Here is a 12681-nt window from a genome sequence, read left to right as displayed (position 1 = left end):
GCCGAGCCGAGCCGAGCCGAGCCGAGCCGAGCCGCACCCATCCCATCCCATTCCCAGGCCGGCCCCCGCGGGACGGTGCGGCGGGGCGCGGGGTTGATGGGGCGGAGGGCGTGCCGCTCCCCGCGGATAAAGGCCGGGCGGCGGCGCGGGGCCGCGCAGAACGGTTGGGTAGCGGGGGAGGCGACAGCAGCGAGAGCAGGAAAAGGAGAGGGGCCTCCGCTGAGCGCGGCGCTCTTCAATCTCTCTCTCCCTCCTTTCCCTCCTTTCCCTCCCTCCCCGCAGGCGGCCGGGCGGGGCGCGGGCGGAGCGCAGCGGATCGAGGAGGCGGAGCGGGGCTGGCCATGAGCACGCAGGCGCGGGGTCAGGGCGCGCGGAGAGCGGCCGATCCCGACGGCGAGATGCCCGCCACCGAGAAGGACCTGGCGGAGGACGCGCCTTGGAAGCGGATCCAGCAGAACACCTTCACCCGCTGGTGTAACGAGCACCTGCGCTGCGTCAATAAGCGCATCGGCAACCTGCAGCATGACCTGAGCGACGGGCTGCGGCTGATCGCACTGCTGGAGGTGCTCAGCCAGAAGCGCATGTACCGCAAGTACCACCAGCGGCCCACCTTCCGCCAGATGCAGCTGGAGAATGTCTCGGTGGCCCTCGAGTTCCTGGAGCGGGAGAGCATCAAGCTGGTCTCCATCGGTGAGTGCGTCTCCGGCGGGCCGTTTTGTTGTTTTCTCGTTTAATTGTGTGTTTTCCTGCGCTGGACCTTTGCCTGGCGGAGCTGTGACGGGGCTCAGGGCAGTGGGGGCTGCGGGCTCGGAAGCTGAGGGGCTTCTGTTGCTTCTGTTTTTAAAGAGCTGGGTGTGCCGTGGGGCTGCCCCACAGCCCGGTTGTCGGGGCTGGCAGTGAGCTCCTGTCCTCCTCAGCGTGCCTCATGATCACTGCTTCATAGGTGAAGCTTTGCTTTCAGGTCTTTCCTGAAGAAACCTAGTGCCGGAGCGTGTTCTCTCCCTGTGCAGGCAGTTCCTCCAGGCAGTGACCCCTCCCGCAGCCCGGCAGGGGTGTACGGCAGGACGATGCTGCTCCAGCTGGGCGTACCTGGGCTCCGGCACGGTGCTGGAGCCAGACTCTCACGGCTGTGCAGAAATAGCTGCAGCCGTAGGTAGGATAGGAGACTGGGGAGACTTTGCTCACCACAGCCCAGTAGATGATGCCAGTGTTCAGATTAGTATTGATGCCTAAGCACAGTTGCAAGTTTTGAACAGGATTGCACTTTCTCCTCAGTCTTTCTGCTGCGATAAGTTACGGCAGGAAATGTTCAAGGAACCCTGCTAAGCCCAGGAATGGGTGCTTTGAGCTACTGCCGCCTAGGCTGGCATGAGATTTGCCTGCCTGTGCCGTACTGGGGCGTACAGTTGGTTGATAGCTGGTAGTTTGGAGACGAAGGCTGCTGGCATGCACGTTGGATTGCGGATGATCCCTCAGGAATGCATTCGGTGACCGTTTGGGGAATAGCTCAGGTGTGGCCATAACGTAGTCTGTAAAGCAGTAATTTGAATGCCTGAGAGATCTCTGGGAAGGAATGTGAATGCCTTTTCTAGCTCTTTGCCAGATAACTATAACTACTGCTTCCTGATGATTCTGGCCTCGATGAATTGCACAGCTGAATTTGTAGAGTGTAGCTCTCCTCAGTTGTCTAAAATGCTTGGCCAAGGTAAAAGCTGTTTCTCTTCAAAGGCTTTAACTACAATAGCAAGAAAATAGAAACTTCTCCAGTTTGGGGGAGACCTAGCCCTCTCTGGAATCCTGTAGCTCAGTACCCACTTCTTCTCCTCTGCTAGTGTGTAAAAGCAGCTTTGTACAAGAAGTGAGGACTGTGGGTCCCAAGTAGCTGATTGTCCTCCTGGGCAGAACAGCTATTTTGCAGCTGGGAATGAAGCTGGTGCTAATTATTTACTTAGAGATGGAGTTCCTTTGCACTCAGTGGAGTTCGAATTGCAGCTGCTGATTCCTGGGCTGAGCTTTTGCTAACATCAGAGCTCACCTTTCTGTGGCAGGTGCTGGACTAGCTCCAACACCAAGCCAGCATTCCCCTCCTATTGTATTGTTTTCCCTAGAAAAATGTTGTTGCTCCAGCTGCCTTCCTCTTTGTCTGTGGAACTTCCCGAGGGTGACGGACTTGGGAGATCAAGGCTGCTCCAGTCAGGTCTGGCTTTCAGTGACTTCCATTCTAGAAATGCTGCTGCAGCAGCACAGCTCCTTTACATGGTTAGGCTGAACTGCAGGGTATCTGTAATTGTTTAAGACATGTCTGTTTGTTTTAAAGCTTACTTGCTTTGTGTTGGTTATTAAAAAACCAAATAAAATTTAAAAAACCCAAACCATGAGAAAACTTGAAGCTTTGAGAGAATGGAATGACTGTGACTGCTAATGCTTTTGCCATATCCCAGCCTCTGCATGAAGGAGTGTACAGCTCCATCAGTGCTCTGCCACCTGAGCTGGAGCCAAGGAGTAGCACAGGAGCCCTACTGTACAGTCCTGGATAAACTGAGCCTGTCCTGAAAAAACACTCTGAATGCCCTTTCCAAAAAAGACATTCTGAGTGAGCCTTGCAGTGCTCTGCTGGGTTGAAGGGCCAAAGCCCTTGGCACCTGTCCTGCAGATGCAGCGTCCACTGGGATCACTACCTGTCCTTGGTGTGTTTTCCCCTGCAGGTTCTGAAGACCTTGAGGCTTTCTTTTTTTTCTACTGTTTAGTCTCTTTTGTGTTGTTGAACAAAACCAGGGCCATTGCAGACCCTGGAGCTGAAGTGGAAAAAAAAAAAAAAAACAACTAGTAAAGGCTCTAGGTGGAGAACTTTTATGACCAGGTTGGTCTTTAGGGCCTGGGGTTTTTAGGGCCAACTCTGAGCCAAATCAACTGGGGAAACCTGACAGCTGCGCCTGCTGGATTTCTGGCATTAATAATGCCATCAGACCTCTGCTAAGTGGATGCAGTGCCTGTTCCAGTTATTATTTAACTTCCAGGAACATTTTGGAAGCCATGTGTTATGGCTCAGCTACTGCTGCTGTACTACAACCACATTTAAAAACCTTTTCAGTAGCTAGGTTTTGGCATTCAGTGTTTGTCTATTTAAAATAAGTCTGCCTATACACAGTGTTTGACCACAACCCTTTCTGGATGCACATTGGAAGCCCAACCTCTCCTGCTGCTGTTACCCTTTGTTTAGTCTCTGCTCTAAGTCTTTTGTAGTTTCAGGAAGCTTTTCTTCTAGGCATGAAGTGTCTCCACTTCAATGCAAAATTGACTGTATGTATGATCTACTGTAAAAAAGACCATGAAGCACATAGGTGCTTTGTGCCATCCAGCAAAGATGGGAGTGAATGCTCTGAAAAAGCTGCTGTGAGAGGAGGTGACTTCACAGAGCCTTCTTCTGAAAGTGAGGTGGCTGCTGTGCTGCTCAAGTGTTAACAAGTGTTAAGTCTAGCCTTTTTCAGTGTCTGCTAGACTGAGATAATTGCAAATTCCTGGGTGCTGAGTGGCATGCTGCATGACAGGCATTGGGAGTAGGATGCCAGGAATGTAGAGCACAAGGGCTTTCTCTTGGTAAAGGGGCTGATCGACTCTACAGATTGCTTAGCAGAGAAGGGAGGGGAGTTGAAGCTAATTTGGCATTGAGCTTGTCCCTAGCAACCCTGGTAACTGGTAACAGGAGTCAACTCATGTAGCTTAGAAACAGGAGTTGGGAGCCTGAAGCCTGGCAAATGGTTTTGGGGTGAGCCCTGCCAAGTTGCACCCAAGCTTGCAGCCAGCAGGTCCTAGGTGCAAACTCTGCTGCTCAGTACCTGTTGGCAGTGTTCTCATGGCCACTGCTCATCCAGCAGCCTTGTGTCACTGGTAGAGGGAGGATGGGTGCCAAGCTGCCTTGTTGGGTAAAACTGCTGTCTTGGGCTGCTACAGTCAGATTGAGTGAACTGAAAAATGTGGTTTCTCTGCCAGGTTGCACTTTCACCAGGTAAGTGAGCTGACCTGGCTTGCCTCACAATGGCAGGATGTGAAGTGGCAGTGAAAGTCAGTGGATGGGCAGTGGCATGTCTGTGCCATGGCAGTAGGATCAGTAGGATCCACTGCTGGCCGTGGCTACTGTTGTGTGATTTGTTTACAGATTTGTCTCTGTGGTGATCCTGTGTCCTGCTGCAGTGCCTGCAGGGAGTTCAGCTATGCCAGGAAGGAGATGGGTGAGGAGAGGATGGGGTTATAATCATGGTCAGTTGGTACTTGCCTCATGGTGAGTTTGGTGGTGACATATCCCAGCTGCAGGAGTACTGACCAAACATAACCTGTGCATTGGGTGGGGTTTTGATTAATGATCAAGTACCTGATGCACACACTGTGGTCTATAGAGGGCTTAAGGTGAAAGACTTGTGAGGACCTTATAGAAATCTCATTTTAGGAAAACAGTTGAAAGCCAACTTTCTTCCCTATGCTGCTGATACATTAAAGACTGACAAAACAAACTGTACATTTCTAGAGGGAAAACTAGTCTCTTGTCAAACAGTAAATGTGTTGTCCTGTAATGCTTAGAGCTAGGTCCTTGCAAACTGAAAAAAGAAAATGTGTTTTCAGCCTGTGTACATTTAAGGGCTCTTTGTCTCAGTCAATGTTCTATTAACACATCCTAAAGAGTTAGTCAAAATACGCTTGCATTTTGTCTGCCACTTATCTGTGACTTCCCTGGATGCTGCTTTCTGGAAAATATCCAGTGTGTCTTGGAAGCAGATTTCTGCTTCTTGGAAATATGACACTCCTTCCCCTTGAAAATAATTTTTGATGGATGTGCAATGGACCTCTTTGCTGGAGGTGGCTTCAGCTTTGGAAGGTACTTGGTCTGTTCAGGACCTTCTGTTTCAGTGGTTGGACTGCTGGTGTAATGAAAAAGTGCCTTTGCCTGAACTGAGTTCCAAGTTACAGGAGACTTTAAGGTAGCTTACACAGACTGTCTTGCATTCTTTTACATATGAGCGGAAACTTGTAAAGTGATCAAACTTGAGTAAAATTACTTAGGGCCAACTAGACTAATGTGCTAAACAGCTTTTTCATTTAAGGTACTGAAGGCTATGCCAGCTATTCAAGATGGACTGAACTCTTAACTTAACTGCTCCTTATTCTAATGCCACGTCCTGTATTGACTTACATGAGGATGTTTAAATCTAAATGGGTTAGGATAACTCTTTTCTAGCCTACAACTGTAACCTAAGAATGTGGTTAGCCTTGTGTGTGGTCATGCTGCGATGTTGCCAGCATTGTTCTGTGTCTGCTCCAAGCAATGGGAAGTAAAACAATGGTCTCTGAATCCCCCAGGCTGCAGAAGAATTCTGTTTTCTCTCTGCTGCTCAGAGAAAGACTTTGGTGAGCAGCTAGTTTGGGTCCTGAACAAGGGTCTGCTAGGTTTAGACCACTAATCCATGTTTAGCAAGCACACCAGAGCAAAAGTGTTTTGCTGGTTATGCTGGAGTGAACAAACCTCTGCTGTACTGTGATGCTTACCAGGTCCCTGCCACCAGCACCAAGTGGCCCTGTCTTCCTTGATTGCCTGGCATGATAGAGAGCTCATGAATATGTCACCTGAGTCATAAGTCATTACAGTAAAAAAGATACAGAGCTCAGTGAATTGGTGTTTGGCTCTGTCTGGTGTGGTACCAGTGTGCCTGAAGAGCCTGTCACAGTGGCTCTTGCTTACAAAGCATTGATCATGACTCTGACTGTTGGTGATGTAGCCAGGCTTTCTGTAGACAAACTGTAGGTGCCTGTGGGGTTTTCTTGCTTTTTTTGTGTCCTCTGATAGTACTGTGGGTCCTGTTCTAGAGTACCCACCCATGGGGAGGAGGAGTGCTCCATGGTAGTGATGGTGGGTGGAAGTAGATGGGGTGGGTAGCTGCAATCAGCTTGGATGTGGCAAGAAAAACGGAACTGGATATACCAAGTGTCTCTGCCACAGAAAGGAAGTGCTGTGTAGCTGGATGTTAACTGCTGTGGGAAGACTCAAACCCAAAATATATGTAGAAAAGACTAGGGGAAGGCACCACCTACCCTTGTTAGGAGATCTGAGCAGTGAGGTACAGCTTTCACTATATGGCACTGCTTAGCTTGCTGCACGCTGAATTCCTGCTAATGGTCAAAAGTGGTGGGTGAACAGTGTGTGTGTTTAGGTGGTGTTTGGAGGAATAAGAGCAGCAGTTTCATGAAGATGCTGTGTCTGTGAAACTTGTGCTAGCTGCTTCTGTATTTTTTCTTGATTGCTGTACTTGTCTGTCTGTGTGTGGTAAACGTGGATACTCACCCGACCCTCTTGCACCCCCCCACTGGGCGGGGTGAGTACAGCTACCCTTGCTCTTCCTGGGAAGTTGATCTCGGGTTCAGAGTTGAGTCCACTGAGATCTAAGGTTCTGTGCAATGGGCTAAGCAAGCTCTGCCTGTTTATTTGGATTTGTGCAATGAAACTCTAGTGAGTTTTTCCCCCTAGGTTCTGCTTCTGGGGACTTGGTGAAAGATTTTCTTTCCCCACAAGGCAAAAGTTTGTGTAGTTGCACTCCTGCTTGTTTGTGTTCCTTCTAAGGAAGAACTCGTGCTCTGTAATCTATTAGGGAGGACTTTCTTCTAGGTCATCATTAGGAGATAAATCCCAGTTCTGTACTCAAAAGCCTTGCAGTAAGTGTATGCTGTATCTTAACCAGATGGTTTTCTGGGCTCTGATGTGGTCTCTAACCTGTCTGTCAGCCTCCCTTGGCTCTCGGTTCCTCCTGCAGCTAACCTTAAATTTTGAAGATGCCTACATAATATCTAGTACATCACAGTGAGGATTGGATCTGCTGTGGTGGGCTTTGGGTTCACCTAATGGATTGCAAATCCTTGTGTAAGCACTATTCTGCTGTAAGCAGTTGAAGTCTAACATCCACAGTGAGGTGTATGCTATGTCTAGTTCCTACTGTTCTTGTACATGGTAACTGGGATACAATCACTGCAAAAATAAACTGGATTTTTTGTGTCAGTGAATACAAGCTAGACCACTTCAAATAGCAGCCAAATGAAATTTTGTCCAAGTTCCTGGGGAAGCAAGGGTTGCCTGGCACATCCTCCCTTGTGGTGAGTAAGGCAGCAGACACTGCCCTGGGCTGCCTGTGAGTGAGCAGAGGGTGGAGTAGCTGAATCCTGTCTCCCCTGGTGTGATGGGTTGAAGTTCTTTGAACCTCCTGCTGATACTGCCCTTGAAAGAAAACAGCTGTGTCTCTCTGAAGTGTCTGAGAAGAACGGCCACACAAGAAGCTGCACTGTCTAGTTACTAGTGGGATGCTTCCTCTGAGTCAGGTGATGGCTCTTTGCTGTTCCTTACAACCTGGAGAAGTAGACAACTAAACTAATGGGAAGGAACCAGTAAATACAGAAGTCAATCTCTTACTTTAAAGCATAAATTCAGCAGATACTTCAGAGTTAATTTGTCTGGGTCACTGAAATATAGCAAGTTTTACTGATCAGGCTGGTGAGTTGGTAGTGGCGGAGCTTTGACCATCCAGGCAGTGCCTTTCTTGCACAGGGACGAGCTGTTTTCATCTAACAGCAGCAGCAGGTTGCATGAGCTCTCCTGCCAACGTTACCCAGTAACAGCACAAAAATGACTGTGGGCTGCAATGACATCATGGGCTGTGGCTCCTTCTCCCTTGCTTCAGGCCATGCTGTAAATCATGACGCATTTATTTGTCAGAGCATTGAATTACTGTGGCATGAGCTGGCCAGGCTGCGTGGCAGCACCGTTCCCAAATGATGGCTCCTCTGAGGGTGAGGTGGGCACAGACTGCCACACAGACACTCAGCCTGCCTGCTGAGGGGCAAATTGGGCAATGGCTGTTGCAGCACGTCCCACTGTCACATCGCTGCGGTTGGTTCTGGCATGGTGAGGGTGCTGTGCTGAGCAGAGGCTGTCAGCTGCCCTCTGTCTCCCCATGCTGCTGGGGTGGCTCTTGCTGCATCCTGCTTGCCTGGGTGGGGTGCAGGCATTTGCAACACTGGTCGCAGCCCTCTGCATGGCTGCTCTGCTGCAGAGCAGCAGCTGAAAGCACTGGAGGCAACTGCTAGTCCACACACAGCTGATGTGCTTCCACACACTTTTTGTGCTGAAACTTGTGTGATGAGCTTTGGGCTGAGCTATTAAATGCTGCTCTGAAATGCCAACTCCTGTCTTTTGCATTGGTGCTGTGAGCACGTCTGGCCCTGGGGGCTGCCCCAGCCTGACCTGGGGGTAGGAAGCTGGTGGCTGCTCTCCTCTGCACCTCACAGCCCACAGCAATTTTGGGCTACCCTGTGTGCTTGTGGCTGCCTACTGGTTTTGATTAGTCTGTGGCCTCTCTTGTAAGGAGATAATGTATTCTGCATTTCTGAGCCTACATAAAATGCACTGTTGTAGTTGGTGGGCCCAACATGAGCAAGTGGTGAGCTATGTTATGTACAGTATGTTGTGTCTGCTCTGGGGCCCTGCAGCAGAAGACAAACACCCATGATATGTGCATTTGAAGGTTATTCAAACACAGAAGAGGAAATGCTGTTCCCCTCGGCTAGATACTGACTTGCTCTATCTGTGTTTCCTTTAATTGGTGTAATTAACTGTTTTGCATTCCCTTTTCTCACAACAACCTTGCAGTAGTAGGTGCAGCAGTTTTAGTGGACTTTCCATAGGCAAATACTGGCAAGCCAGATCTTGGAACTAATTTAAATCTCAGTGCTAAAACATGCTGGGTACATTTTGGAGGTGAGCTTTAGCTTTGCACAGATCCTCCCTTTGTTATAAGGTGAATGATAAGAGCAGGTTTCCCTCGTCTCAGACTACAGGAGCAAAGAGCCTGAACTGGGGTATATGTGCAGGGTCCTGCATTTGTCTTTGACATATCTTCCACACTGGGAACCGACAGTATAATAAATACACCTTGTATCTGTCATGGTGTGAGACACAAATCTTGGATTTATCTCTGCTTTTGGTCCTTGCTACAGAACAGGAAATGCTGGCTTGCTAAACAAAATTGGTGTCTAACTGTCATCTTGATGGTGCAAGGTATCATATGTTGCCTCACCATCACAGCTAGACAGTGAATTTCTGTAGAGTTTCTCTGTGAAACTAGAAGTAATGCTGCTTGTTGGTCTCCCAAATAATCTGAAGTCCAGGCATCTTTGAGCCTCTTTCAGCACCTGGATGTTCCTGAAGGGCTGCTGTTTGCTGATGTCACTCTAGTTCCAGTGGCTCTCTGGGCAGTTGTTACTTCCCCAGACATGGCTTGTTACCAAAATCCCTTGTGGGGGACAAGCTAATGTCTGAGCAGACTTAAAATACCATCTGTGGGAAGACTTGGGATGTTAATCGTGTTGTTTCAGTTTTGTTCCGGCTGTTGATTACCAGTGTGGTTGCATGCAAATATCCTATAGCTCATGTAACCGCTAGAGCAAGATCAATGATCTAATTAAAAGTCAAATAGAAACAGCTTTAGCTGTCTCTGGGGATTATTGCTTTTGGTAACTCTTTTAGGCATGTAGTAAAAATGCAGCTATGAAGAAGCAGAAAATCTAGGCTGATGACTGTCAGGAAAATTTGTGATGATGTTTAAAAAGGCAGTGACTTCTGGTGCCACAGCTGGAGCTCCCCAGTGCTGGACACTGCTACTGTCAGAAGTCAGGACTAAGACATGGAGGCTTTTAAACCAGGACTGGAGGACCCTCTATGGTGGTGCCACCTTAATGCTCTCAGTACTTTCTGATCATGTGTTCCTGTGCTATTTAGTGCTGACTTATGTGAGTTCTATGCTCTTAACAGAGGATGCAGCATATGTGCTGGACAACTGAACACTGACATTGAACTTGGGTGGCCAAAGGGAGGAGGGTAACTTGCCACAGCCCAATACAGCTGCTTTGGAGAAGACCCCAGCTTGCAGAGGTTGCTGCATGTTGATAAACCAGCTCCTGTAGTAATAGTACTTCTCTGGCCTAACCTGAGTGCTGAGCAGGAGCAGGGATAGCTCAGTCAAAGTGCTAGTGACCAAGTGAATTTTTTTGTCTTCTTGGTGGGAGGCCACAGTCAGGTGATCCAGGAGTGCCTGCAGATCCCAGGTGGCCAGTTAATGTTTTTTACTTCCAAAAAACATAGAAGAGCCTGAGGTAGTCTTCTAGTGGTCCAGGTTCTCTCCAAATACACGAGTGAAGAAACACTGATTGCATTCAGCTCGCAGCCATGTACAGCAGGGTGGCTCAGCATGCCCATGGTGCTGTCACACTGGATGATCTGTAGCTGCTCAGTGAGCATTGCTGAGCATGCTAATGACTTGCAGACTTCTGCAGCTATAGGGATAGAAGCATGTGCTACTCCTGGACAAGAGTATTACAAAGACCTTGTCCCATAGAATTAATTGCTTTGCCATTGGGATTCTTACTGCAGTATATCCCAATCTACTGCTTTCTTGAAAGAGGCAGTTTGGAGCTACTCTGTGAGGGTTGTGTCATGGAGAAGGTTTGCTTTGCTGTGAAAGCACTATGAGCAGGAGACTTGAGTGAGGAGCTGCTAGTTCAGTCCCTGTAAACAGTGGAGATGTCTGGGATTTCCTGGGTGGAAAGCTCTGCTGATTGACTCTCGTTTCAAACAGGGAAGCCCACTGAAGTTAGTGGCATAAAGCCCTACTTCAACACTTCAGGTTTTACCGTGGCTTTGTAGCCTAGCTCTGGGTTTGGTGTTTGAGTAAAGAAATATGTCTTCTGATATAGATAAATAACTGAATAAAACGATGTCCCTTTGAAAGGTTTTATTTGCGAAGAGGAAAAAATGAGCTGCTTCACACAGTGCTGCAGCTATTGGTTGAAACCACTGCATAAGGCAGAGGAAGTGCAAATATTTAAATTAACCAGCTTTATTACTTAAACATAGGATTTAACAAGCTGCAGTATATTTCTTATTCTTCCTGTAAGAAAAGTAACTCAGACTTCTGAAGCAGTACCTGGTTAGCAGCAGTATTTAAGCTCAAATGTAGAAGCTGAAAGAAGCAGCCCAGACTTCCTCTGGGAGTAAGGTAAACACCTGTGGGACTCTTGTTGGGGCTGGATGGATGTAAAAGTACGCCAGGAAACATTTTTCAGGGTGAAATGGAGGAATTGCTAAAAAACAATGTTGTCTAACCTTGCATCAAACCTGGTAGGTACCTGGAAGAGGTATGGGAGATCAGACAGAGCAATGTAGCTTGTGAAGTTGCTGCAACTATTCTTTCCAGCTCTAGAAGAATTGCCTCTGGAGCCGGTGCTCTACATTTTTAGTGTTGTGTTAAAAATGTGAAATACAATAGGCTTGCAAATGTGAACAGTGTGAGACTGCAGATTAAAAATGGGATCATGCAGCTGGATTTGGGTCATTGCCTGCACCCTTCTTGGTCAGCTTGTGTGTGATGGAGTGCTGTCCCTGAAGACTAGGGAGAGATCTGCAAGCTTGTGAAGTTTGGAAAGACTTGTATGAAGCCTTTAGTTGGAGGATTTGAAGTCCAGCCTCTGAGAGGAAAGGTAGTATCCCTCTGAGCACTGGCTGGTTTGGAAACTGTTAGCAGCCAGAGCCTGTTATGGCTGAGCAGCTCCTGACTAAGTTGGGTTAGGCTGATGGTGTCAGATGAGCAGACCTGCCTCTGTTTTGCTAGGAGAGTGACAGGATGGCCCCTGAGCAGAGCCCTGGCATGGCACAGGACCACAGCACAGGAGGGTAGTTCTGGGGCCTGGGGTGAGATGGGGACTTGGACTATTTGGGGCCATGCAAAATGCACACATTTGAAGCAAAGCTTTGGTGAGTGCAGGGAGTGAGTTTGGGTGGGAGGTATGGGGGTATGGTTTGCATGAGCGGGTGTCACACAGCTGGGGCTAATGTGTGCTCAGGCTGTGCCATTAATCCCAGCTGGTCCTCTTTAAGGTGCTTGGAGACCACCTGTGTACACTGTGCCTCCGCAGACTCAGCACCGTGTTCCGCTCATGAAAGCTCCTCTCAGAAGAGGTCTGTCTGATAGTGGCTGCCACAGTTGGATGAATTATCTGGGCCTCCAGCCAAGCGTCTATTCCTTATGTTAGCGGCTTGTAGCTGAAACTGTATAAACACAGCGCTGTCGTGTGTGGGGTGTTAAACACACAGGGCTCAAATCCACACGGTGCAGGGGAGAGCCCGGTGTGATGTGCAGATGGAGGTGTGTTTACTGTGTTGCACAAGCATACAGAAATGTGTTCCATCTTCATTGTTTCCCCAGAAAGAGGGGGAGAGCATTTTTTCTTCAAGATACAGCACACAATATTGTTTACTTAAGAATTGGAATTTCAGGAAGAAAGCAACCCCATTCCTTCTTGGAAAGGGTTAGTCATGGTTTCCAGGGGGGTAGAGGGTAGATGTCTGCATGTGAAAGCTCATGGGGAATTAAATTTAGCTGGCTTATGCACAGAAGCTTGAGGACACCTTCATAATGGTCATGGAAAAGCAGCAATACTTTCCAGGCCATGCATGTGTTTGTAGTGACGGTGTCCTGCACATCCTTGCTCAGTGTGCAGCTGCAGAAAGCAGCCTGGCTTTGTGTCATGCCCTCCTGCTTGACACTCACATGGCAATGCTGTGGTGATGGCTGTAGCTTGAAGACAGGATAA

The 12681-nt window shown here is 48.5% G+C and overlaps 1 protein-coding gene across 3 annotated transcripts in view; it reads left to right on the top strand.

Moving 5' to 3' along the window:
• The first annotated feature begins 322 nt into the window (after positions 1–322).
• The window catches only part of FLNB (filamin B), a 71048-nt gene continuing 58689 nt past the window's right edge, over positions 323–12681 (top strand). Inside the window, exon 1 of one of the 3 annotated variants that reach the window (XM_071439699.1) lies at positions 323–690. In XM_071439699.1, the coding sequence (XP_071295800.1) occupies positions 342–690 (349 nt within the window). In that variant the 5' untranslated portion in view covers positions 323–341. The remainder of the gene's footprint in view (positions 691–12681) is intronic. The other 2 variants (XM_071439698.1, XM_071439696.1) reach the window with 2 other exon arrangements.

Source organism: Agelaius tricolor, unplaced genomic scaffold (assembly GCF_023055355.1).
Source record: "Agelaius tricolor isolate 1412-34295 unplaced genomic scaffold, bAgeTri1.0.p SCAF_14, whole genome shotgun sequence".
In the NCBI taxonomy this organism is placed as follows: Eukaryota; Metazoa; Chordata; class Aves; order Passeriformes; family Icteridae; genus Agelaius; species Agelaius tricolor.
Note: the sequence above shows the minus strand (reverse complement) of the source record. Positions and strands in the feature narration are given on the sequence as shown.